The sequence below is a fragment of the Hyalella azteca genome, unplaced genomic scaffold, assembly GCF_000764305.2.
Source record: "Hyalella azteca isolate HAZT.00-mixed unplaced genomic scaffold, Hazt_2.0.2 contig2464, whole genome shotgun sequence".
NCBI lineage: Eukaryota > Metazoa > Arthropoda > Malacostraca > Amphipoda > Hyalellidae > Hyalella > Hyalella azteca.
The window spans coordinates 69831-96529 of record NW_025932737.1 but is presented as its reverse complement, the minus strand read 5'-3'; the positions used below and the strand labels follow the sequence as shown (position 1 = coordinate 96529).

General features: G+C 36.9%; 1 protein-coding gene across 1 annotated transcript in view; it reads left to right on the top strand.

Moving 5' to 3' along the window:
- Positions 1 to 26039, top strand: part of LOC108679210 — a 35174-nt gene extending 9135 nt beyond the window's left edge. The window contains exons 2-9 of the mRNA XM_018167810.2: positions 18408 to 18576; positions 19936 to 20029; positions 20995 to 21132; positions 23382 to 23463; positions 24350 to 24500; positions 25124 to 25281; positions 25685 to 25829; positions 26008 to 26039. Of these exons, the coding sequence (XP_018023299.2) occupies positions 18408 to 18576; positions 19936 to 20029; positions 20995 to 21132; positions 23382 to 23463; positions 24350 to 24500; positions 25124 to 25281; positions 25685 to 25829; positions 26008 to 26039 (969 nt within the window). The remainder of the gene's footprint in view (positions 1 to 18407; positions 18577 to 19935; positions 20030 to 20994; positions 21133 to 23381; positions 23464 to 24349; positions 24501 to 25123; positions 25282 to 25684; positions 25830 to 26007) is intronic.
- Positions 26040 to 26699: the final 660 nt, after the last annotated feature.

Here is a 26699-nt window from a genome sequence, read left to right as displayed (position 1 = left end):
TGGAATTAGTAGAAGTACATCGTAATTTAAGATCTTCATGGAAGTACGACTACTCTTAAGAAAGCATTTCATATGTAGTCTTCTCTGCGTTTGCTTACATCAAGGACGTTCACTTTCTATCTAGATCGGCTTTATTTGGCGAACGGTCAATGTTTGCAATTGGCCATGCCAATTAGCAAACAATTAGAGGAACTTTCCTAATTTTATAGGATATCTTTCTTTGTATTTTTTTTTCTTCACGTTAGTACAATGAAAAAATTAAAAGGATACTTATAAATTCACGGCACAGGCATGCTTTTGACGTTAAGCTGACATGAAATATATTATTTTTCACTTTGATTACATTATTATGCTCAAGAAGATTTAAATATTTTTTTTTGCATGCCACATTTAAATTCAACATACCCAGGGTTATTCCAGAGCACAACTTGAATTGAAATGTTGCACTGATGCCCTTAAACGGCTTCTTGAAAGTGGCCTTGCGCACATACCTCGGATGGGTCGAATAAGCAGCAGTCGACTTGTAGATCCGTTGGACCCTGCATGAGTATAGCCTTGCTCGCATTTCTAGGTCGCTGTAAAAAACTATGTCGTAAATTTCTGTATCAAACATTGAACGATACTGAAACTACCACAGATCGTAGTCTTGGAGTCTGACGTTACAGCAATCGTTGTTATCGTTGATGCTCGCTGGTGGTTTATGAATGTGGCTGCTGGTAGACATTTATTTGGGTCTGCTGCTTCACACGCTGCCTGAAGTTTCAAGCGATTAAAAGGTAAGACGTGCAATTACAAATTTTGCATGCACTTTCTCTCATGACACATTATGACGTCTCCGAATGTTTGGTTGTGATCAATTTACTGACTTTCATGTGGTCAGTGAAACTGAATGTATTGTTTTTAATTCGAATATTTTTTATCTACCTTATAGTTGACTCTCTATTGTTAGTTGTGTATAGTATTTGGATTCAACACTTGCAGAAATATTCAGTTCGTGTAACTCTCATTTACTAAGAGCAATATGATTACTAAATCATCATGCCAGCTCGTCAGTCTTTCTGCAGCGTTGATTTTTAGCTGAATTATATATTGATAGAATAGGATATTAAACATAAATAAACTTACCTACGTAGTGTTTGGCAGGTCTGCAGGTATTTTGAATTTAAACGTGTTTCACGGTCCCGAGGATACTTTGCAAAGTATATTGAAAGTACTTTGATTTAATTCATCGACGCAGCCAAGTTCTAAGTTCTTATACGTATTATAATCAAGCCTCAGCAGCTGGCCTACGTGTAAAAGTTAAATCTTGCGGCCTCGCTACGGTCGCTGTATAAAGTGTCCTTGCTGCGCCGCTGCCGACCTAAACAAAAGCGCAAAAAGTCGCTTATTCATAAAAAACAACAACCGAAGTCGTACCTTCAGAAATCTTGGAAGGGCAGACATGTTTCCGAGGTCAAGGACATCATTTCTTATACTCGTAATATTGTTCGTTCGCTTGAAGCGGTACAATGAACTTCACATTTCACATTATCCTGTTCTAAGTTCTAGGCACAATCCTGTGACGTTTTATTTTTCTTCCTGTTTAAAGTTGGAAATTTTTCTTGTCCCTCTTATAAATTGATCGTTGTTGGAAACTATTTTTTGGTTAATGAATTATCTATCTGATGAAAATGCCTACTTGTGTGTGTGTGAGAAGCTTGAAAGTTTTCCAAATGTTAGGTACTTCTTTTTATTTAGGGTTTGTGCTTTTGAAGTATGATGTAATTTCCAGAATTTTAGAATAATATGATAAACAAGGTATCTTGATTTATCAAGTGCTATGTTTCCTAGTGATTGATGCGGTCCGCTAAGCGGAATAAAATATGAAAAATTTGGTGTCCGAACTCGTCACTCGAATACGAAATTCAGATTTCGTATTCGAAAGTAAAGTCTTCATTGTACCAAAAGCCTCAAAGTCAGAAAGAAGAATACTTTCCACTGAAGAAAAACACATTTCTGTTGAATTACACAACATTTGAAGTTTGTTTTCTGTGCTCGCATTTTTCATTGTCTGGTAAGTATTAATTTCGGAAGTGGAATTCAGTTGACAGAATAATTGCCTAATCAGAGGACCGAAACTTCTGAGTCGAACATCGGCTAATTCATTGGTAGAGTTATTTATTTGAACACTTCATCACTCAAATTTATCGGATGTTCTTGCGAAATTGGATGATGTTCCTTTAGATCTATTAATAAAGTTGCGAAACGTTCAGCAAGCGGGTGAATGAAATAGTTTTCTCGTCTTATAACTTCCTATTTTCTACCAGAAATGACCGTTTCCTTCATTCAGCACATTATTCCATTCGAGTTTCGTTTGTCGTTGCGAGATTGGAGACTCAATTGTGCATTCAGGGCTGGCTACTGCTCGGCAGGAGGCAGCACTCGAAACTCTTGCTTGACTGGTGAGTGGCTGGACAAAATAAAGTGGGCAACGCTCGGCAGATTCTCCTGAGCGTAAGCCTGGAAGTGAAAGTTTTCTAGTAATGCCGAATGAATCGAATTTTAATTGAATATTTTGGTAAAAACTTGGTTAATCAATTGATAAAATGGCGTGAGCATCCGTGGATATTGCGTAACTCTATAAGTAAAGTATTAATGAGTACAAGTTGTTCAAACGGTCCATTCTAATAAGCGTAAGCTCTTGAACATACTGTAAGTGTACAAGTGATACCTAATGGATCTTATTTCATGTTGATCTTAGGGACATAGTTAATTTAAATCATTTATTTTATATTTATTAATATTATTTCCACTTTATCTAAGAACCAGTATATTTCTGGTTATGAGACGTACATCTGTAATTAAAAACTGAATAATATCAACTATGTGCGGATGCGAGACTTCAAAGTTCGACAGATCTTCGAGCACGTCAACTTGAGAGTGAAAGTGACTCAGCGATGCCAAAGTCGACCTTTGCTGCATGCGTATGAGGAGACACTGCCGAGCGGCGGTTCCTTAATTTTTTTTGTAATCAAGTAACCATATTTGGTGGTTACGTACGGTAGCAGCGTACCACGAGGTACTCGCTGCGTACCACCAACTTATAAAATTTGTCGACTTTTATTCCACTAAATACTCTGATAATTTTTGTATCGAGTAAATATAATGTTTTAATAGAACGGTGTATTGACCAGAGTGCCTGCTAACTATTGGAAATCGTTGCAGAATTATCTTGTGTTCGGCAGTAAACATTTTTATGACGTAAAAAAAATTATCAACTAGAAATCGTTCATACTCTAACAGGGTTCGCACACAAATTGGAATTTTCAACAAATGTGAATATTTTACGTCGCTTCGTAAAAACTGGAAAAAACAGGCTTCATGCTGCCCGCCCATAATATGACCTCCATAACCAAAATAGAGACCTCGAGTTGTTAAGTTTTTACTTGTGTTGTCAGCCGAGGGTTAGAACTCAATTATGATGAACAGTGGCAGGCTTGCTACCGTTGCGTATAGAGTACCCGTGTTACCGTTATTGCGTGCATGGTGTGCTTGCTACCGTTGCATGCAGGGCAGCTATGCTACCGTTGCGTGCAGGGTATATGCTTGCTCCCGTTGCCCGTTGCGAATAGGGTATTCATGCTACCGTTGCGTGCAGAACAGCTATGCTACCGTTATTGCGTGCAGAGTATGTTTTCTACCGTTGCATGCAGGGCAGCTATGCTACTACCCTTGCGTGCTGGGTATTCTTGCTACCGTTGCATGCAGGACAACTATGCTACCGTTGAGTGCAAGGTATGCTTAATACCGTTGCGTACATCGCATGCTGTCTTTCTGCCGGTGCCTACATGCATGGAAGGCTTGCTACCAGTTTCCTTCCGAGCTGGTCGAATGTTTTGACTGGAATATAGGCAAGTTAAAAAACTGAAGTTGAGAAGTAGGCGAGAAACTTTTTCTATTATAAAACTTTAATTATATAACTGATTCGTTAGTGAAACGTTATGCGTCATAAGGGAATCAAATCTGTTATTCATGATACACAGGGATGATATTGGTAAATGAACAAATGAACTATAGATAGCTTTGGAAGCCAAAGTTGTTTCCGGTGAAAGTAGCCGAGAATTCTAAATATCAGGAGAATTTGACGCGCCCCGGCGAGTAGTGATCTCGGGACGTTCTCTGGGTTAGTCGTTCCAAAAATTCTCAAAATCTCTTATGGAAATTAATTGAGAAAGAAGTTAATTTCTGATTTAGTACCTTGAGCATTTTTGTTGATAAACTCGCTGCAAAATCTTGTAGCTTCGTGGCATTCATTACTGGCAAGATTATTCGCGTTCAAATCCAATCTGATGCGCGATACTTATTGAACTAAGGTATTCATTCAACAACGAAAATATTCATTTACTCTCAATATGAATTGAATTTTTTTTTAATTAATTGCCAGTAATGAACTCGTCCTTTAAGGATTTGTTCAGAATAAAGTAATTTATAGAACTCATTGAGTTCCATGGAGGCCCAGGAATTTTTTTTGTGGAAGTAAAGTTCATGTCTCAAATTAATCTATATAACATTTTTCTGTCTCGCGCACACGTACACTACAGAGCTCAAAAATCCTACACGTTCACGATTACTTAACTTTATGTTAATCCAAGGTGATGGCGTCCATTTAACAGCTATAGGAAGCGTAAAAAAACGTACATTTTAATGCTTAGCGAATTATCAAATGTTATGCTTTAAGACTTGTAGGAAGTAGAGCTACGACCTCCTCCTTTACTCTAATAGTTCACGTGTAGGTAAAAAATCTTTGATGATTTTTTCTTCAGATCGTACGCTTTTTGGCTGCTCCACAACTTTGTGAACAACTCCTTGTGGCATTTGAAGTCAAATGCCTAGTGCGACTTCACCGTAACGTCGCCTGGAATTTCCCGAGCTCGATAGGCTTACAGTCTGTGATCGTGGTCAAGCTTATTGTGATTTGAAATCGTAATGTAAATGGAGATAGAGTTAGTGGCAATGATTATTATATATAAATTATATTAAAAATAAGTACTAATAGTAACACATAATCATTATTATTGCAAATATGTAATAGTAATAATTTTTTAAAGAAATAACTACAAATTGAGCAAGAATTGTTTTATTTATAGCCTTTTACAGCAGCGTGTCATCTTCAATCAAAATCTATAGTGGCCCTCTGTTTCCTAGTGCTGTGTGTTTCATTACTGCACTATTTTTATGATATGCTTTCATGACGTGCTAGACGTGCTGTTTTTGTGTGTATTGTTGACTTGTTGAAGTAATAAGCGCCTAATATTTAGTCTAAATACTATTTTCCCTAATTTTACTTTTCTCATTTCGGAGTGAGTGCTCGTTTCCAGAGTTAGGGCTGGTTTCCATCGATAAAGATTTTCTGTGCTCCCATGCACGAAGATATTTTATCTCGGTATATCCATTATTCATGTAAAAAACTTATCCTTACCAATTGGATGTGCGTAATCCGTCTGAGAAATGCGTTTTTTGTTCTTGTTTTTGCGCGAAGTATAGAATTTTAAGATTATTGATGTTCGTGCATTACCTCGTCGAATTCTTTAATAACATTATATGTTCTGCACAGTTAGTATCAATTGTAAATGATTACTAGATAATTTTTACCAAAAGTAAGTTCATGCATTTCAACTTACCGTGAATTTGTTGCAGGTTTTCAGTTCATGCGCACGCTTGTAATCGCATGTGATTTGTTTGTGGAAGTTCATAAGGTTATTTATTGTAAATTTCACGATAGTTTCGTAACACATTGCCAATTGACCCAAAGTTCCATTGTTTCGATCATACGTAACATTCTGGTGTTGATTTCAACACAGAGGCACGCACGTCAGTACTGAGGAAGAAATCTGCTCAGAATAATTTAACGTAATTATGCATTTAAAAATATCAATTCATTTTTTGATGGGCATTGCTCGACAATGGTTATCACTCGTCGTTACTTATGCAGCGAAGCTATTATTTCATATTTTGATGAACGTCGCTTCAATATATTTACTATACGCTATCTATAGAACAAACGGCAATGATTGTTTTTAAAGTGGAAATTTTGTAGCCATGCAACGCAGAGCAACGGAAACACTCGTTCACTTTCTTGTGGCCAGTGTCTTATGATGGAACTTGTCTTCTGCATTTATAATTATCTGGTGTGACTTCAGTGTGACTGAGACCATCATTTCTGAGATGTTTAAGATATAATGCCGCTATTATAGTATGTATCATCGGTTTAAGGCGTGATTTGACATGATCTTCATGACATGATCTTCACCATGCAGTTCTACGTGACGGAACTCAGTGACTGACTTGGCCGAACTCAAAATGCTGCTCGTATATAGGCCAGTGCATCAAGATGGACGGTGGTTTCATTGTTGGCTGCAACTTTTCAAAAGTTTTTTTGAAAATTTTTCGGGTCTTTGTGATATTATTATTCTTATATTTTTGAAGAGACCTCTCAAGTTTACAGTTTTGATGATAGAAAACTATTTCTATAAAATTCCAAACGACTGCTTTGGGTCAAAAGAAAAAAAACGGATGCAGGTTCAAGCCCTAGTTCTCTCATCAGCAGAGGGTCGGGAGCTTCTAACATTTAAATAGCACTGGCCAGAGCATATGTAAAAACTTTCATAAGAACATGCATACCGACTCTCTGGCTGATAGCTCTCGGAGGCTGTTTAACTGTCAATCCAAGGCCGACGCTGCATACGCATTCACTTACACGAGATATGACCTGTAGGTCTCCCTGGTCCTCCTCAGCTGCAGTGAAAGCATTCGATCCTCGAGAAGCTTTTGGACTCTCCATGTCTTATCAAGGTATTGAACATTTAAACGCTTCATCTTTTGATGCGGTATTAACCACTATAAACAAGTGTTATGATATGCTAGTATTGTCTCAACACAATAAACGTCTTCATTATTCAGGTTTTTGCCTGAATAATGAACTAGCTTTAGCCCGACTATGAACAATATTGGAGCATTTTAAACAAAGATGCGACATAACTGCTACATTTAATTCATACTTGTTCTGTCTCAGAGTACTTGAATCGAGAATTAATTTCTCAGACTTCGGGTGACGAGCGTCAAGTTTTATACTAGAATAGCTTCGACGTTACGAAACATTAATAAGTCTCCAGAGTGACTGAAATTTAACCGAACATTGAAAATGTTTGAAACTGCAAATATATTTTATTGCGTAACATGTGAAACTATTGGCCGTTTTATTCTGAAGGACAAAAGTTTAATAATATAAATTATTATTAGAATCGTAGGTTAATTATTGGTTGCAGGCTTTCTATGAAGAATTTGTTTAATTTAGAAATAATGAGGCAGCCCTTGATTTAAAAAATATAACTCAGCACACACTGCAGTGAGTGACAGAGAGCGCACTTGAACGTCACGGACGGACGAGACAGACGGACGTCACAGACGGACATGACGAGCACAATAGCGAGTTTTTCATAAATGAGAAAATGCCCTAAAACGATTCTTTGATCAACTCCATCATCAAACAGGCGACTGAGATGAAACTTTGGCATACCATTAAATTTTTGAGCGCTATACAATCCGTATTGTAACGTGTTTCTTTGGGTTTTTCGAGAAATAAGAATATATTGAACATATCACATCGTTACGGCTCCTCGATATACGATGAAAATAATAACATTCTTGTACCTTAATAAATTTTATTCATGTCACGCGGCTTATGTTGTCAACCCATATCCTCACCATGCCTCATGTACACGCGACAGACCAGCGCGTCGGTTGTTTCCTTAAGGGCACAGTTTGCTCACGAATTAAGCCTCGCTGGGGCAAAGGTTGAGTTGAGCAATACAGCGCATGAGGAAGGTTGCTTTACAACTTCCAACCATGTGTCTTGCTTTTTGCAGGCTGGTTCGAGTTGCGTGTACTGCCGGAGTACTTTTTGCGCAATACTGTAGTTTTCATGAGTGACGTGACCTTGAATCGTGTGGCTTTCGATCATGGAATTCATCGGTGGTTCTGTAGAAAAAAAAGTGATATTCATGACTAATAAGTATTGAAATGAATAGCTAATAAAAAGTTACTATGATACTAACACGGATAATTATTCATTTCCGACGGCGATTTAACCTCATAAAATGATATTTTAGGAAATGTTTTTTTACACTGTAGGTGGTTTCTTCTCACTTCTGGACTTATCATGGAATTATAGGAATTTATTAAGCCGCAGGTTTCGTTATGAAATCGCAGCCGGAAGTTACACAACGGAAGCAGTTGCTGAAGTCGAAGAGTTTAATGAGAGCTTCAGCGAAAGTGAAGCTTGTTAGGATGCAGCTTTTATAATGGCTTGTTTTTCATTGAAAAAAGTTTTAACTGTAGGAATCTTATTTTATGAAACTACTAAATTTATTATGCTTCTAACCTCCGTATGGACTTTAAAGCGTGAAAAAATTGATTAACAACGTTCAACTTCTAGAATGTAAGATCATGTCGGTTCGACCCTCTCCAAAGTTTCGCATGAATGGTATGCGCAAATAAGTGATAAAATAATGTTTATGAAATAAGTTAAATAAAAAATTGAAATAATGTTTATGAAACAATTCTTGAGTGTTTTTTATTGGGCAGACGTGTTTCGTGGATAGAAGATTCAACTTTCCCACACATCCAATCAAGATTTGAAAAAAACTTTCATATTTAAATACAACCGCTAAACGTAAAACAAAAATATTTTAAAATTGTTTTGAGATATCTCCTCTGTTTTAAACTGAACAACAAGCTTTTAGCTTTAATCTAAGTATTATACTCAACAAATATTTTTGAGGAAGTTTGTGAGAAAACAGCGGAGTTGTCATGATTATCATTAATGAACAATTTGTTTATACCTTTACGGTCAGTAATGGCTTAGTTTACTACTAGACCCGTTCACTTTCACTCTACTTTTCAATGTTAATTTAAGAATTGAATTTTTAAATTTGATTGTACATCTTTTTATTTTTACTTATTAGTTATGAGACGCATAAGTTAAATAATGATTTTTTATATGTACATACTCTTTTATTTTAGATTGCTTCATCTTTAAAATCACCAAAAATTACCAAGAGGTTATTGATGTGCAAATATTATGATTACAAATATTGAATGACATATACTGGTATTAATGTTACCATAAATTCATTAAATCATACCATCAACTAATTTTATAACTAATAAATACAAGATTAGATGGTTGTAATATTATCTTAAAAAATACCCAAATGCCTTAACAATTCCGAAAGTTTGAGAATAACTGCTGTAAAACAACGTAAATGTCTTCTATATCGAGACCCTTAATTGGTTTCAAGGAACGGCAGTTCTTAGCTGTGGCCGCTACCTGAGTACAATAAGAGGCTGCCATTTGAGACCATGGGTCAATACTGCGTAACGCAACTGTAACACTTGCATGTTCCGTGTCGTAATCCCATCCAAAAGACGGTTACTCCAGCGTCTTTTTAAGTAAGTAACTTTCTAACGTGACGTTGGATATTTTTATCGCCTGTATCGGTAGAATTGACAGTCTTATTTAATTCCGTTTACCAACCGAAACTTTTGAAATGTATACAAGATGTGATAAATCATATAAATTCAGTAATTTTTAACGTAACGCAATTCATAATGTATGAGAAGAAAATATTTAAGTAATTAAAATCTGTGGTTATTGTTATCGTAACATTCAAGGACCTCACATTCACAGAGTTTCTAATATAGCATCGGGAATCGCTATAATTGCGCAATTTGGACCCTTCAGACGATGAAGTTTGCGTGACTAAATTTTTCACTGTAGCATTCACTATAATTCATAAAATATACAGTAAAATTGTATTTATCATAAAAAAAAAGAAATTTACTGTTAAATACGAGAAACTAAAGATCACAATGCCGTCACGTTTCGACGTAGCCCTTTCCGCTATGCCTAATTTTAATTGCTGATATCATTTTAATTGTTATTGCTATTTGCGGGGACTAATCTGTTAACCTTGGCCGATGGGACGATGCTTTCCAAAATGCTTGGGCAGACATCCCTTATAAGGTCTGGTGTTGGCTGCTCTTAATTGTAAGCAAAACTGAACGTGCGTTCCTACTCACTGCTTGCGTACAATTCGAAATTTTGATTTATTATTATTATTTATTATTTACATTTATTATTATTTTCATTTATTATTTTTCCTTTTAATCTGAGTATTAAAAAGAAGGGATTTCATCTATGGTCAGTGCTTTTTTTTATAAATACAGTAGTTCTCCTCCTCATATTTCAGATCATTTCATGAGTAACGTCCGAGTGTAAGGCACAAGTTATACAATGTTTATTAATTGAATTATTCTATGGTTAGATTATCTAACAGCGCACAGAAATTGATTATTTTCTTTGGCTGCTTCATTTTTCATTTGTAATTCATTTATCTCCGGCTGTGAGATTTCTCTTTGATGACCTGAATGCGATCCGAATTTCTAGTCACCCAACGTACGCACAGGGTAAACCTTCCGAAACTTTCTTCGGCTTTTATCGAGGCGCTTCTTTCTTTGGATTGTGATGTGGCAAACATACGAAAATCTCCGGTGAAAGTGATAGAATTTTGGTCGGAAACTTCCTTGAGTATCTCTGAGTCCTTTGTGGATGCTGATAAATGGCTAACATAAAGTGAGTCGTGCATTCCGCAGTGAGTTATTGGAAAAAGCCATTCGTGTTCTTATGAACAGATTTATAAAGACAAATGTTCCTGGGAAATGCAAGATTCTTTGCGTGCCGTACTTTCTAAAGTAACACCTAAAGAAGTTTATCAGGAATTTCTCTTAATGAATTTAAATTACCCTACTAGTTTTTATGACGCGTCACATAGGGTGCGTCAAGATTGTCTTGTCTAATCTAAGGTATGCCAATTATTTTTTTAAATATTTTACTACTTAGTTTTGAATTAAATATCGTTTGGAGTTAGTAAATTTAGACACCTCGTCCAAGTCAACGTTCGAGGTATCCGACTTTACTTACTTGAAATTTTGTTACATTCTTGTTTTTGTCACCACGAACGTTCTGAACTGCATACGTGCTATGCTAATTACGTTCTGTTATGCACTCCCTTTTCATACTTCATATTATTCAATGTATATTTGAGATAGTTAGTAATAGACTTTGAACTTTTCCAGCACAAAGCTTGATTGTCGACTTTGAAAAAAAATATATAGTTCACATTAAGTATTGTACAAGTACAATTCATTATAATTTTAGCCACATAAATTTGGCGGTTAATGCTCACGAATAACGGAACGGTCATTTCAATAAAATATACTCAAACCGCTATAAATAAAAAAGTATATGATAAGGCAGGCCGTTTTTAAAAAGTAATGAATTGAAAATCCGCCGCTAAGTGGAACGGAGCCTGCGCAATGCACTACCGTCTTATAAATGCTGTCACATCGAAACTCTGTGAACTATTCAAATGTGTAATATGAGAATTTCGGTGATATCTTTATCGTATGAATGTAGATTTTTAACGTAATAAAGTATCATACGTTTTCATTATTAATGAAATGACGACTCAGGTCTCGTCTTGGATTAACAAATTAGGAGTGCTGCATCATTTGTTCCGTTTGTTCCGTGGTAGACAGATCCATCAGAAGCATTAGGAATCCACTTGTGGTGAGCGTGATGCGTCTGTATACGTGGATTGTTTCAGCGATGGCAATCCTGTCCAGCACCAGCAGGACAGCTAACTGATGGCGAATGCATCCTTTATACGGGATTACCATTTGAAAGTTAAGCTTCGTAATCAGTAGCCGATCTTTACCGCATAGATCAACAAGAAGATTTTTCATGAATGCTTCTAAGGTTTATTTTTTCTAAAATACATTTCAATGATCGTTTGTTCCATTATGAAAATCAACTCTAATTATTTTATAATCGCAACGTATTCAATAATATTTTCAGTGATGATGGTGGTCTTTATTGTGACCATTGTGGCGGCCTTTGATCCATTGTAATGTCTTCTATTCCGGTCGCAGGTTCAATAATCACTTCAAGTAATCTTTAATTTTTATCTTGTAAACCTGCTACATTTTAAATGTTTTGCTGTGTGGAAAAAATTGTGAACGGATTATTTTGCACTGCACGACAATGCTACTTCTCTAGAGATAGGAATGTGGTGCATTTGGATCTTTAGTTGTGTGGAATGCAGGAGAGCAGGTAGGTAGGTAGGTAGGTATAGGTATATATGGAAGTGAGGGAGAAAGTGCTAAGTGAAGGTAGAAGGATGGTGGTTAGTGGCCCAGCTAGCGTGCGAAAGTGCCCATGCTTTTTGGGAGTCTTTGAACCACCTACGCTCCGTATATTATGCCATCTCAGAAATATTATTTATAAACATTATTTTGCAGGTAGAAACCAGCTATCATCAGAAACATCAGGTAGAAACCAGCTAAGGTTTTTGAAATTACGTACAAAGCTTCTGAATCTTATACTGCGAATTTGATATCTGGGTATTTTCTTACGGTTATTTCCTACGGGTATTCGGTACAAGAGTCGCCATTTTGTTGCGTTTTAATTAGGAATTTTGTTGTTTTAGTTACATTTTCAATATTGATTATATAATTAGTGATTACATTGTGTTGATATAAGAAATGGTGTTAAATCGCGAAAAAGCTTTTCTCGACGACAATGTGGGACAAAAAATGTTAAGCATTAAAGTTGCTTTGAAAAATTTCACCCTCTTGTCTGTGGTAAGTCAGATCTTACTAGTCGAAGTACAATTTTAAACAACGATCCATTTCATAGTTTCATCGTCTTTTAATAGATATTTTTGCGTGTACTTGTGAGTCTTTATTAACACCTGTACACTACATCTTGTTGTAATAGGTTAACAAATCTGAATAAATCTTAATGTAACAGCCTAAAAATCGAATAGTAATGTTAATATTACGAAGTTTAAAATTGCTCAGGCCGTCTAACGTTACATTACAACCTCACTCCTCTGCTTCTCTACTGCAAGCCTGCAATCTTTTAAAAATTCATGTAGGTATTGCCACATAAATATAAAATTTGGACGTGATTAAAATGATTACGAGTAAGCAAAATTCCTTCATAGCTGCATTGAGTGATTCACGTTGAGCCTGTCGCTTGTGTCGACATCGGTACTTGGCCTTAGAGACAACTTTCTGTTTCGGCTGATATTTTCGTCTGCCTAAATTTGTGGCTTACGTCACTACATGGAGGCTCGCACCTCGTTTTTGGTTGATGAGCGATCAAGGAAGTTACTGTTTCTTATTTGGCCTTGCGAAGTTAATTATTTAATGCCTCTACGTGTTACGAATTTTCGTCGCGGGAACCAGATTACTCTATTAATGAAGGTAAAAGTCTAACTTTCACTTAATCTAGATTTAATTGTTTAGAAATCGGCTGATTATTGACGTCGATGGCCGTAGATTTTCCAGGACTAATCGATTTCGCAAAGAAAAATTCAATTAGGTAATAAAGTACCTATACATGGTTAGACTCTAAAATTCGTCAAGAGTGATTATATCTCACTCTCAGAGAAATGAGCGAGACTTTGTACAAAAAGAGACGCACCTTTTGCCCTTGTGCGGGTAATCCTGACCTGACGTAAGTACTTACGCTCTATTTCCTTGTCTATGATTGGTGGATTTTGCTTGAAAGGCCGTCAATGATTGGCTGATGAACTTACGATATCTTAACTTTTTTTGAAAGTATAGTGAACGTAAGTACTTACGCTCTATTTCCTTGTCTATGATTGGTGGATTTTGCTTGAAAGGCCGTCAATGATTGGCTGATGAACTTACGATTTCTTAACTTTTTCTGAAAGTATAGACTCTGGTTTGGCCCGTATAAGAGCTATCATTGCTCTGTACTGAGATAGTGGGTAGGTCCGGATGACCATATTAGATGAGTCAAATGTGTCCAAATAGCGATGCATTTTTTTGACTCACTTGCCTCATTTGTGGGTCATATTGACCTATTAAATGTCAGTAAATGACTCACTTGTGGCGTCTAACCGCTTTTGACCTCGCAAATGAGTCATACCTGAAATTTAAAGTGCCAGTAATAGGTCAGTATGACCTACATAATGGCCACGCGAGTCAAAAAAGTCCATCACTATTTGGACGCTGTTAAACATAACATAACATAATGATGTCGGCGCTGAAATGTAGGCCTGATGTGGCCTGTCGCCGATTCTTTTCCTTTTCGTGCCTTGTTCATAGATCTAAACTCGTATCATTTGATCGGATCATTTCATGACTGGCGATAGTTTGAAGTAGCTACTAGACTTCCACCGGGTTCGATAAGGAGCTAGGCATTTCAAATCTGAACATATATTTTTCCATAGCTTTATCTAGTCTGTTCTTGAACGCGTTCATACTTGGAGCTCCAACGATGTCATCGGGGAGGCTGTTCCACATGTCGGTGATTCGAAGCGACCCTCCAGACCCTCCCAAAGTATATCATCCAGACCCGCCCATTTCTCTCAGTGCGTCTGCTCTTTATTCCTGCTGTGGGTAATCTAGTTTGTCACTTTTCGTTCCACATTACTCATTATTTTTTTTTATTGTGTATCCTTACTCTTAGTTTTTATTGAATTGATGATTGAATGCACGTTATACTTCAGCTGTTACGTATTAATATACATGAAGTGAATAGGTTAAAAAATAATAGGTTAAAAAATAGGCTTGACCATTGAGGTGCAAACATTAAGTGCTTGATGCCGTCTGAATTTACGTAAGAAAGCGAATAATTAAACTCGATTGTGTATTTTCTCAATTATTGTTTTGAAATAAAATTTTGAAATTAATCTTTTCATGCAGATCGTTTAAATAACTTCAGACAACAGACACTTTCTTCCTGAAACACGTAAAAGCATTGCGAGGAGAAATCTCTAGCTGTTGCTATTGCCATATACGCAGTCTGCAATCGAGCGTATGAATTAGACCCTATAGCTTTCTGTTGTTCACTCTCGATTGCGGTGATGGCAGAACAATCATACTGTGTATACCCTGAGGTCTCCATGCATTACAGGCTCTGAACACCGCTAATTTTCTCCACACAACTTTCGTTTAATCGAGGTTCCCAATCGCCAACTTATGGTTACCGTGGAACTGTCCAGTAGTTTCTTGCCCTAGGAATGCGTAGCAAATCTGCCTTTGGGGATATTTTATCTTTCTTATGAAAATATCTGCATGCATCGATTATTCTTGACAATTTTTTTCATTTGTTACCACGTTTTTCTTAGCTTCGTTTCGTGTCTGTCTGTCTGTCATCAAAAATTCAAACCTTTTTAATTTAGACCACTTCTGAAGGTCCTAGAAACTTGAAATTTGGCATCCATGCTTATGCTGCCTAACAATTCAAGATTTGATCATCAGAAAAAATAATTTAAAAAAATTAGAAAAACTTAAAAAAAATAAAATTCAAGGTTCGAAATCGAGTTTTTCTCTCGAACATATAAACTTGCCAACCCTGGAAATTGATTTGAATTGCTAAAATTGCTAAACTAAAAGTTTATTTATTAGGTTTATTTTATTTATCAAGGATTAAAGGATTATCAAGTATTTATTAAATATAAGTTTATTTATCAAGGATTTGTTATTGCGTCCTTCAAAATAGATCTTTTTCAATTCTTTCAATTCAAATACATTACTATGGTTCGGTTTTGTATGCATCATTTACAGACACATAATCACATATGTTCTAAAAACGTTTAAAAAGAAATTTCAGACAGTTTCTGGAACAAGTCTAGGGACAGATCGCCCTTACTTGGGGATTCTATTTAAAGACTTATATTTAAAAAAGACTTATTATTATTATTTAAAGACTTATATTGAAAAGACTCATATATTTAAAAAAATTTATGCTCTCAACTTCATGGCCCGGACGAGAGGGCCCTTTGTACATAACTTTTCATTGAAAGAAAAAGATTGAAAGTCATTATATGATCAATATATGTTCCAGCACTTTCTTATGCCTTTAATCGAGCTTAACTTTGTTAGATTATCTCAACAAAATTATTAAATTTTTCGACCAAGTGCCGTGATAAAATTTGTTCAATGTGAATAGTCTTCGTATCAAGTCATCAATAAAAACTGTTATCACCAGTAAAAAATTAATCGTTTATTCCTCAATATTCTGAGCAGTCATTCTTCTTTACTATTTTGCCACTATATACGAATTCAAACTCTAATGATTTCTTAGGAATTCAACGCCAGCAATCAACTCTCGCTCTTACTTGCCCTTTTCAACATAACGAATTCTTAGTGATTTGAACGGAACATATTTTCACTCATCGCCCTCCATTTACTGACAAAGTCGAACTCAATCTTCCGCTTCTCGTATTTTTTATTGGCTGTGCCGCAAGCGAGGCTCGTACGTCTGGCGCGTTACTCATCGGTCCGCAATGCCGTGCGTCCAGCGACGCCAGATGTAACCACAATTTTACTCATTGGGTATGCTGGTGTTGCTGCTGCTGTGGTCCACACGAAACTTTCTCCTTCCTTCAGTCTAGGCCCAGGATTTCTTTCATGCATCGGTGGCAGGCTGTAACTCTTAACTTTGTGCCTCTTGGCTTTCATAATCCATGCCATTTGTTTGGACGGCACAGCGCCTACGCGGATGTTCCTCTGTATAGATGCGTGGGCCACCCGTGGACATTTAAAGCGAATTTTACACGCATTTTATGTTCAAGAATCTGCATCGTCCTGTCTGGTCCAAGCACCAGCCTAGCAGCTTTTTTGAAAATGTCTATTAATATAAATATCTATTTACGGTAATCACTTCACTGAACTGCCCTCTAAACAACTCATATTCACTCTCACTCGTGCACATTTTGTTGCACTGCCCAATTTTTTGTGACATCGAACTGGTTTAAGAGTCTCTGGTCAAAGAAAGCTACTTGAAACTTTTACTCTCGACAGGGGGCACCGCATTCTCTGTACAGGCATAGAACAAGTATAAATAAATCGCAATAATTGCAAACTTATCGGATACAGCTCGTGAAAAATATTTGAATCGATTTTCTTGGAAAATTCTTCGTGCTTACGTTACTGTCGATTTTAATCTTATTTCTACGTTGAATCTTAGTTAAATAAAGAAATCGATATCGGGCAACACTTACGGGGGAAGTCGAGAAATATTTTGGAATCCCGTAATGCCAGTACATATAGAATCCCGTTAATGATAAACATGCTCCAACCCACATTTTACGTGTAGAACTCTCATTTGAATCTCGTTTCAAAATCGGAGAAAAATTCTGTGGCGTCTTATAAATTATACTTATAAAGTAAATACCAATCTTAAAATTATACTTTAAATTTTGATCGAATATTTTCCTACCAGTTGTGCAATGCCTCACTATTCTCCCGCCAAGAAGAAATTTCCAGGTTTCGGTAATATCCCGACAAGATATAAGTATCCTGGACACGCGCTGAAATCATGCATCTCGAACTACTAAATATTCGTGGTGAATAAACTACTAAATATTCAAACTCGAACTACTAAATATTCAAACAACCAAACCCATATAAACATACTGAGACAATCTTTGCCAATCATAAACAAGAATAGCTGGTCAACATGACTCTGCTCGGAAGAGATATTCCCATAGATCTGAAAAATTCCCGTTATTCCGAATCCAAATATTCTGAATCCCTTCATCTTGAATCACGTTATTCAATGAAATTTATCCTACATTTACCGTAACTTCATCCGAGACTTGTGCGAATTTTGTCCAAACTTTGCCCAAAATCGCATTTTTGTCATCATGAATCATATCATCCCCAAATCCCGAACCCTGTCATCCTGAATCTCGACTTCACGAATCCTTTCATCTCAAATCGTGTTATGCCAAACCCCGTTTTCTGGAATTTTGTCATCCCCAATCCAGTTAATCATAATCGTAAGCTTGAATATGCCTGTACCAACTGCAATATGGAATTTATAATTTTGGTTCAATCCTTTCACACCATTTTTGAAATGCCTCAATTAATACTCTCACCCTATTGTATTGTGCCAGTATCGCGGGTATGCGCTCGAGCGGCCCCAAAATTTTGACGGTGCTTCAAAATCTCGAACAAACTTTGACAAATATGAATGAGGTTATTTCACAATAAAGTTTGACTTATTTTGGGTCGAACTGCATACATCTAGATCCCTTAAAATGTTTTTATTGAAAATTGAGTGGCTTTTTCGTATTTGATATTATTTTCTATGTCACTTCTTCAATTTATTCACGAATTTACTAGTGCTCTCAGATAATCTATGAAAAATCTAAATTTACCTTCGCGTGTATCACAACATTTATGAAATTTTGTTAATGAAATTTGAATGCATTCGTTGATTTTTAATTTTAAATTCTTCAAGTCTGATGATTTATTGTCTCCAGGGCCGACGGGTTGGGGGGACGGCAAGACCCCGCGTAAGAGGCAACGTACCTGCAGCGGTGGCAGCTGCAGCGCCTGCAACAGGGGCAGCACCCGCAGCGGCCCCCGCCAAGCCCACCACCACCCCAAAGCCTGAGCCTCCGCGACCCAAGGGCCCGAGCTGCGCTGGCCGTGAGTCTGATTCCACAACCTTACCCGTCGCACTTAGCAAACCTTGGTTTATGCGCCTTGATTATTTACCCTAACAGTTATCCCATTTTTAGCGTATTTTCTCATTTATGGAAAAATGCACTATTGTGCTCGCCATGTCCGTCCGTCCGTCTGTCTGTCCGTCTGTCCGTCCGTCTGTCCGTGACCTCAAGTTTTCGTCGACGAGAAAATGCGCTCTCTGTCACTCACTGCAGTGAGTACTGAGTTATATTTTTTTCTAACGATCCGTTCCAAGACAACTCTGATTAAATACAACTCAGTACTCACTGCAGTGAGTGACAGAGAGAGCATTTTCTCGTCGACGAAGACGTGGTCACGGACGGACAGACTGACATACAGACGGACGGACATGACGAGCACAATAGCGCCTTTTTTTTCATAAATGAGAAAATACGCTAAAAAGACCAAAAACAGACAAAGAAAAATCAAGAAGATACATTTGTTTTAAAATTTCCATACTATTCGTGAAATAGCGCCCATGCATCGTCCCCTTTGAAAAACCAACAGAGTAGCAAATCTATGAAAGATGAACCAGTAATTAAGTAGCCTGGGATTACGATAGTACGAACTTTTATTTTTTTCCTCATTCAATTTGTTTTTGAATTTAAGAAGCGCCGATGGAGTTTACATTAAAGGCCGCAACGATATTAGTATTTCGAAATTAATCTTGGGGAATAAACGTTCTGGCATTAGCATTGCAGAAAAGTAAGTTGTAGAGAATTTCTGCGGAAAAGGCAAAGTGTTCAATGCGTCGTGAAATTTCAACGCTGTGCTATTAAAAGGAGTACGGCAAAGAACTATTTCGACTGAATTAAAAATTTTCATAGTTGTGGCTATGAGCACTGATCGTACTATAAGGCATCGATTGATCGTACCAAGGCATTCTATCGCACTCTTACATCTGAACGAAGTGTTTCTGAATTGTATGTGTATTTAAATTATGGCAGCATTAAGTGTAATCGTGCGTTATCTTTGTGTTGGACTAATTGGCAGTATTGGCATTGAATATGTATTGGTATTCTGTAATGAGGATATTGGATTATTTAGTGTTGGTATAAATTAACTTTGAATTGCCAAAGGTTTATGTAATTGCCAACGTTCTGTTGGTTTATTGATAACTATGTATCAACTTAGTATTGTTTTAACTTCATTTACATGTGCTGAAACTCACTGTTAATTTTGCGTTGACTTCATCAACTAAGTGTCAGCTATGTATTGAGTGTATGTCAAATTTTTGATGACGCTGTATTGCTGTTTACGTATCACATGCTTACATTATAATGATGTCTACCCATCGTTAACTTTGCCACGGTATTTCAGAGGCCTGCGCGGACGGCTTCTCCATGTTCCAGAACAAATGTTATAAAGTAATTTCCTCACCGACGCCTCTCGATTTCACCTCATCTCAAAGAAAGTGAGCTTTAGTCATGACTAATCCAAAACTATTTATCGCCAGTGAACGCTCTTTCTAACATTAAACCGGTTATTTTTTAATTGTACGATGTTTAGAAAAAGGTATTTTATTTTCACTTCGTTAGTCCTTGTGATTTTGTAGCCAAGTTATCTTGAGTTTGAACTTGCAACTTCTTGTCATACACCTAACATGTTAGAAAAACACTTATATCTTTCTTCCTTACGTTAGATCGTCTTCATATTGCATCCCGTTTTGCACGTTCAAATAATTCAATGCTTTTGGCTCTTTCTGTTGAAAATCAGAATAATTTCTGATATCTTCATAACCTGCTATTCATTTCATAGAGGCATATTCTGCTAAAAACGCTGGATTCTTAAGACTGACGAAATGCACCTTAATCTATTTTTTATTAAAAAATAAATAATTTCGCTGTGAGACAAAAAGCGATTATTAATTTGATCGTGTGATGAAGACATCGTCTCTCGAGCACTGGTATAACTTCTCTTATACAATTGGAAGATGAATGGAATGCATCCTTAATGTGATGATAAGTCGAGAAAAACATTGACAAATGGGTCTATTTTCACCGTAAACTTCGATTATCGCATTGATTACTCGCGAAGTTTTCTCAAAATGATCAACTTTGGGCTGCTATTTGTCACAAAATTTTTACAGCCCATCCGAGTTCGTTCTTACTCAGAAAATCATTATCTTTTTACTCAGATAAAAAACTAATTTATTTAAATTTAAACTCCATCTTACGTAAACGTAAACAAGCTTATAATTTAGAAGCAACCTTCAAAATAATATTCTATGAATATATTATAATAATACATTATAATATTATTATATTATTATTAATATTAAATATTATTTCATAATACTAATTAATATTGACGTAGTCGGCCTATCTTTCAGTTGTGACCCACTCGTACAGATTTTTTAAACCCTGTTGTTGTTGGCAGATGTCAGCAGGATAGCGCCGTGCTGGCGTCAGACAGCAGCGCTGCCGTGCACACCTTCCTCAAGTCGCTGCTCAAGCCTGTGCTCACCGAGAACATCGACTCCAGATACCGCCGCGCCTTTGTCGGTCTCATGTGCCAGTAAGTCGGTCGGTAGTCCACGAACTGGTGTAAATTACTACCTAAAACAAATTTGTCAATGATTGCGAAGGAATGCAGATGGAAGTGTTTTAATTTAGCCACCAATAATGGCAAATTTAGGAAAGAGGTAACCCAAGGTTGGGGGTAACCTGCTTATTGTAGCCTTTTACATCGGGTGACAAGGTGGTTAGGTGGAAATGATTAAGAACGCATTCAGTGAGTCGCAAGCTTGATGCCGCGCTTGAGAGATGAAAGAAATAGCTTCTATAAACACAATCGATAATTACGTCATGACTGCATATTCATGTTTTTATTCGGGTTAAACACGGCAGGATGGCCGAGTGATTGAAGTTAAAAGTGTGGAGCATGAGTTGCGGGTTCGATGCATCAACAAGTTCAATCAGCTATATGTGCCTTGACAGTGGATATTTACGAGTACCGGTATTAACATTGGAACAGCAATTGCGGGGAAAAGTTTCACAGCAGGTTTAAAGAATTCGGTCTAGAATTGACGAAAGCTGTAAGGTCATATTTAGCCTAATGGACGCCGGCAGCTTCATTACCACCATTGCTAGAAAACTTTTGCCATAAATTGCTCTTTTTCCATCAAGCTTGTGAGAAAAAATGCATTTCGTTATTTATATTCGATTTATATTACAGTCAATTAATTGTAAATAGAATGTGACAAATGACGTTAAAAAATTTCGTTCATAATTTTTCCAATATTCGTGACGAATTTGTTTTGATTCGTACGTCATAAATTAATTCCAAAGTTAGTTCGGCCCCTTCAGTTATTTTGAGTGGCACGTGACCTTGGATAATTAGCCCAGTGAGCAAAACTACTAAATTGTTTAGATCGAGAAAAATAAAATAGAAATGTTATTATTTTACTTTGGTTAAATTTCCAACGTATTTTAGTGTCAATTCATGAAATAATTGAAGTGCCAGAATAAGTTCATTATTCATATATTGAATTAGAGAGGAGAGAGCAAATGCGATATCATAATAAACTTTCATCAACATGGATAATTTAAAGTTTATTTTTGAGCATTGGTCGTAATTGATTAGTAGAAGAAGTCGTTTATTGAAAAATTCTTTCGCGAAATTTTGCATTTAATGTAGTTTCGCTAACATATATAGTTTTCTCTGAAATTGTCGTTTTCTATCAGATGTTTCGGTAAGACCCTCACAAATAAATCAAATTGGGACAATAAACCGTCCTCATCTAGTCTCCTGTCTCCTGACATGCGAGTAGATTCTTTGAAGAAAATAACCTTGTTCTCGGAAGCAAAATTGTCATTGAATCTCATATTATATAGAGCGTTATTTTGAGGGAATAGCTTACTTCAATATTATTTAAATATAGATGAAAATGCATGCTTTAATTTTATGGTGCAGTATGTTCAAAAACTTCAAATATTATTTACTGGACCGGAAGTTAGGTTATTCGGATGGACCACAACTTTTTGAGCATTACGTTCTGTACATCTGTACTAAACACATTTCGCTTGGCAAATTTAGGACATGGCATCGTGCGATTTCATTGCGGTTAAAGTAAATAGATTTCGAACCTCCCGTACCTTACAGCAATAAGTACGTCTGGAGTCTCATGTGCAGGTTCCGCCGTATGTCCTGAGGTACAAAATCCTAAGTACGATTTCCTTCGAATCTAAAGCTGTAATTTTTTTTGGGAGTGGGGAGAGTAGGAGGCGTATGATGAGATTGCTGCAGTTTTCTTTGCTCAAGCAGCAGCTGAGTTGTATGTAATTCTATGGTTTATTATTTTTTACCTCATTCAGAGTGTTAAAGCACTTGTTTCCTATTTTAAGCGGTTTTTTGAAGTGATTGGGTTACTTTGTGATCTCACCCAATCATACTGTTTAACTTCAGACCGTGAGCTATTTTAGATTTCGTGGAATGAAGTCAATTTTGAACAATATGAATTGACTTCGTTCCTCGAGGTAAGATTGCCAAGACAGTACTTGGCTGTGCACGATTCATGTAAAGGTGAATTGTTTATTGATATTAATCAAGAGCGTTGCTATTGGTTCTATATTCTGTAATTTAAACTCTCAGTCAATGGCCTTTCAGAAATATATAGTTTTAATTCTAAGCTGAGCGGACTCGACTATTCTCTATGCTTGCAAAAAATGTCAGTCAAATTTTAAGAATTTCGTAAAGCGTAGGATTTGTGTAAATTTACTATCTTAGTGATTTCAAGCCAATGATATGATATTGTTGATTTACAGGGATCAGTGCGATACTTCTTCCAACTGGGTCTTCGCTGACGGCACTAAGTGCGAGGGAAATGGATTCTGCGACTGGAGTTCAGTAAGTCGCGTATCCGGAAGTTAATTAGGACGTTGTGTACAATATTACCACTATACGCCGCCTGCCGTGCTTGTCGGTTAGGGAGAGGTTCATATCATGGTCAGTTATTCTAGGTCAGTTATTTGATTACAAGGTTTTGCGCAAATGCAAGATGATTAAACCATTTAATACCTTAGGCGGTGAAAGTTTTTATTCAAACAATCCCATGAAAACTCTTTTGTGGAATGGAAACAATTGTGTCGTGGTGGTAACATTTTATTTGGTTGTGCTTATGGGAGGGTGGGCCAGTGTTTAAAGAGTACCAGGATTGGAATAGTACGAAAGTTGCGGGTACCATAACAGCTTCCTGTGACAGGTCTGGTAAAACTCGGCAAGGTGGACGGGTGGTTGAGACTTGTGAATAAAAAGATCGGAGTAGTTTGTTGCGCATTCGAGACCCCAGCAAGCTTTAAGAATTAAATTCTGCGATGTCTACAGTCGGCTACATGGCAGATTAGGCATATTTAGCGCTAAAAATACCACTACTATGTCCGTAAATTGCTACTAGAATAGAATAGAAGTGTCGGCGTTGAAGAAATAGGCCCATGGCCTGTTAAATACTGTTACCATTCAAATAAGAACAAATTATTATAAAGAAATAGAATAGAAGTGTCGGCATTGAAGAAATAGGCCCATGGCCTGTTGCCGCGTCTTGAACTTTTCGTGACCTTATTCACAAGGGATCCGGCCTTTGGAAACCGATCTTTCCATAACTGACGATTGATTGAAATATTCTGTTTTATATAATTTCTGTTATACATTGACTGCCTTTGCTGAAAAAATAAGCATACCATTTTTATTCTAATATCGATGTAATTGTGTAGTAAGTAGATTTATGATTCTTCAGAGCGGCAACGAATGGAACGCTGTCCCCACCGGCCTCCACGGTGCCTCCATCGCCGCCATCTTGGATGACGCTTCCGACACTCAGTACCGCAACAAACTTCAGCCATACCCTGCTGATCACCAGCTCATGTTTGCCGTCTGCCAGAGATCTGGTGCGAGTTATAAGAATATTTCGTTGTGTAATTACAAGAAACTTGCCACCTAAGATGTTCAGAAAAACTTAGCTTCTAAGATATTCAGTAACGACGATTGGCAGTTGAAAGGTTCTTCAATTTATGCTCAATTCTGATTTGCTCGGGTGCGCCGGAACGGATTTCGCTCTAGTGACCTTTTTAAAAAGTTAACGGCAAAATCTAATGGGCTCGTCTGTTAGAATACTCAATTGAGGCTTGTTATTGTTTTTTGATTAATCGTCTTTAGGCTTGGGTTCATCATAAATAAATTCATTAGTTTGACAAATTGCATTACAGTTCGGCTGGGTATGAATCAGTGGCCCCTCGGTAACTACATTGCAACCCACAGATATACCGCAATTTTATTCTTATATTTTTGCGTCGAAAGAATTTGGTGTTGTAAGAAGTTTATCAGGAGCTGCCTGCCCCGAGGAAATTTGAGCTAAGACGGCAGCCAAGGCCCGCATGGAAATTTTAGAGAAGAGAATTACTTACAAAAATACATGGGCCATCTACCTTAAAAAGATTTCCATATTATTAAAAATAGAATTAGGCGAGTTTATTGCATCTATGGGGTAATGTAGTTGTGTCCATTATTGCAGCGGACAGCACCGACCACCTGAAGCCCCGCGGTCTGCAGGTCACAGAGCGTCTCGCTAACGTCGAGCTCGTCTGGAAGCGACCGCGCTGCGATGGCGATGTGTCCACATACATCTTCGTGCTACTGGGAGGCTCCACTTCATACGATACTGAGATCAAGGTATGGAGTCAATGTAATTCTCATACATGTGCACGTGTATTCTCCGAAATTACACAAGTTAACCCTGTTTCGGTGTACCGGCTTGGATAATTCCCTTGATATTTTGCGTACTCTCGATCGGATTTTGTTGTCCATATTCGTGCATATGAAGATCAAAATATTAAACGCACTTTTTCACTTCTCTGCTGGATTTTATACATGTTTTTTTTAAGTAGGTAGATATTTTAATGAACTATACATGAAAAAACTCGTATAAGATTATCGATAAATTGAGTTTCAAAATAATTTCCCTAGATACAGTATAATAAAACCAAGTTCAGTTTCTTTGCTCATTTAGTTGTCAGAAAAAAATTTGTCAGGCATCACTCTGCATAATAATTTTGTCTATACTTCCCATGCGCAGTGTTCTAAAGAGAGCTGCGTGTACGAGCTTAACCCCGCTGACTGCAACGACTGCATCACCCCAAACGTAGAGTACACCTTCAGCATCGCGCCTGTGCTCTCCAACGCCCAACTCGGACCTGCCATCACCGTCAGCAAGAAGATCGGTGAGTACCTGCGCCATGAGGCAACAATGAATTCCATTCATTGATTCACCATTAAAATGCGAGAAATACAAATGTACATTGACAAGCATAGCTAAAACATTCATGATTAATGTAGACATAGCAAAAACATTCATGATTAACGTTGAGAACGTCCGACTCTTATAATCTGCCACTACAGTGAGCAAGATGATCGGAGGCTCCCGGCATTAAAGTTTCCGCTGATTGGGTGGCAAATACTGCAATCTTTTTTTTTTCTGGGGCAAATCATTAACTGTGCAATATCCTGGTTAAAGATGGACGATTGTATTGCATTTTTGGCAATATTTGTATGATTTTTTGCAATATTTGTATGATCTGTGTTTTAACATTAACGGCTGGTTAGTGGTTACTTCTTTAAACTTGTGACTAATTATTTTTTGCTGTATCTTTAGAATGGTCCACGCGTGTTTAACTACCGCATTTCTATCATATGATCGATCGCTTTACACTATGTATATTTTTTCATTAGTTGGATATAATATTTGTATCTAATTTGGCCACATGAACAGCAATAATATTAAAAATCAGTCGTTTGTCTCGTGTGTATATCAAAGTAATAGTTATTGTTTTAGTTTTAACAGCCGGGTCCAGTATTTGAATAGAGACATGACTGACGCAAAAAATGCCGTTGCTGATTGTTGATACAATAACTGACATTCTCAATTATTTATTTTTCGATTATTAAATAAAAGTTCTGCATGATTAATGCATTCCCTAGTAGAAAATTAAAAAATTGGTAGAATTATATGCTCTAGTAAGTCAAGTTCCTTACTCCTATGTCAAGTAACCATTGGGGTTGTTACTTAGATGGCTTATCTCTCTCTTTTTTTT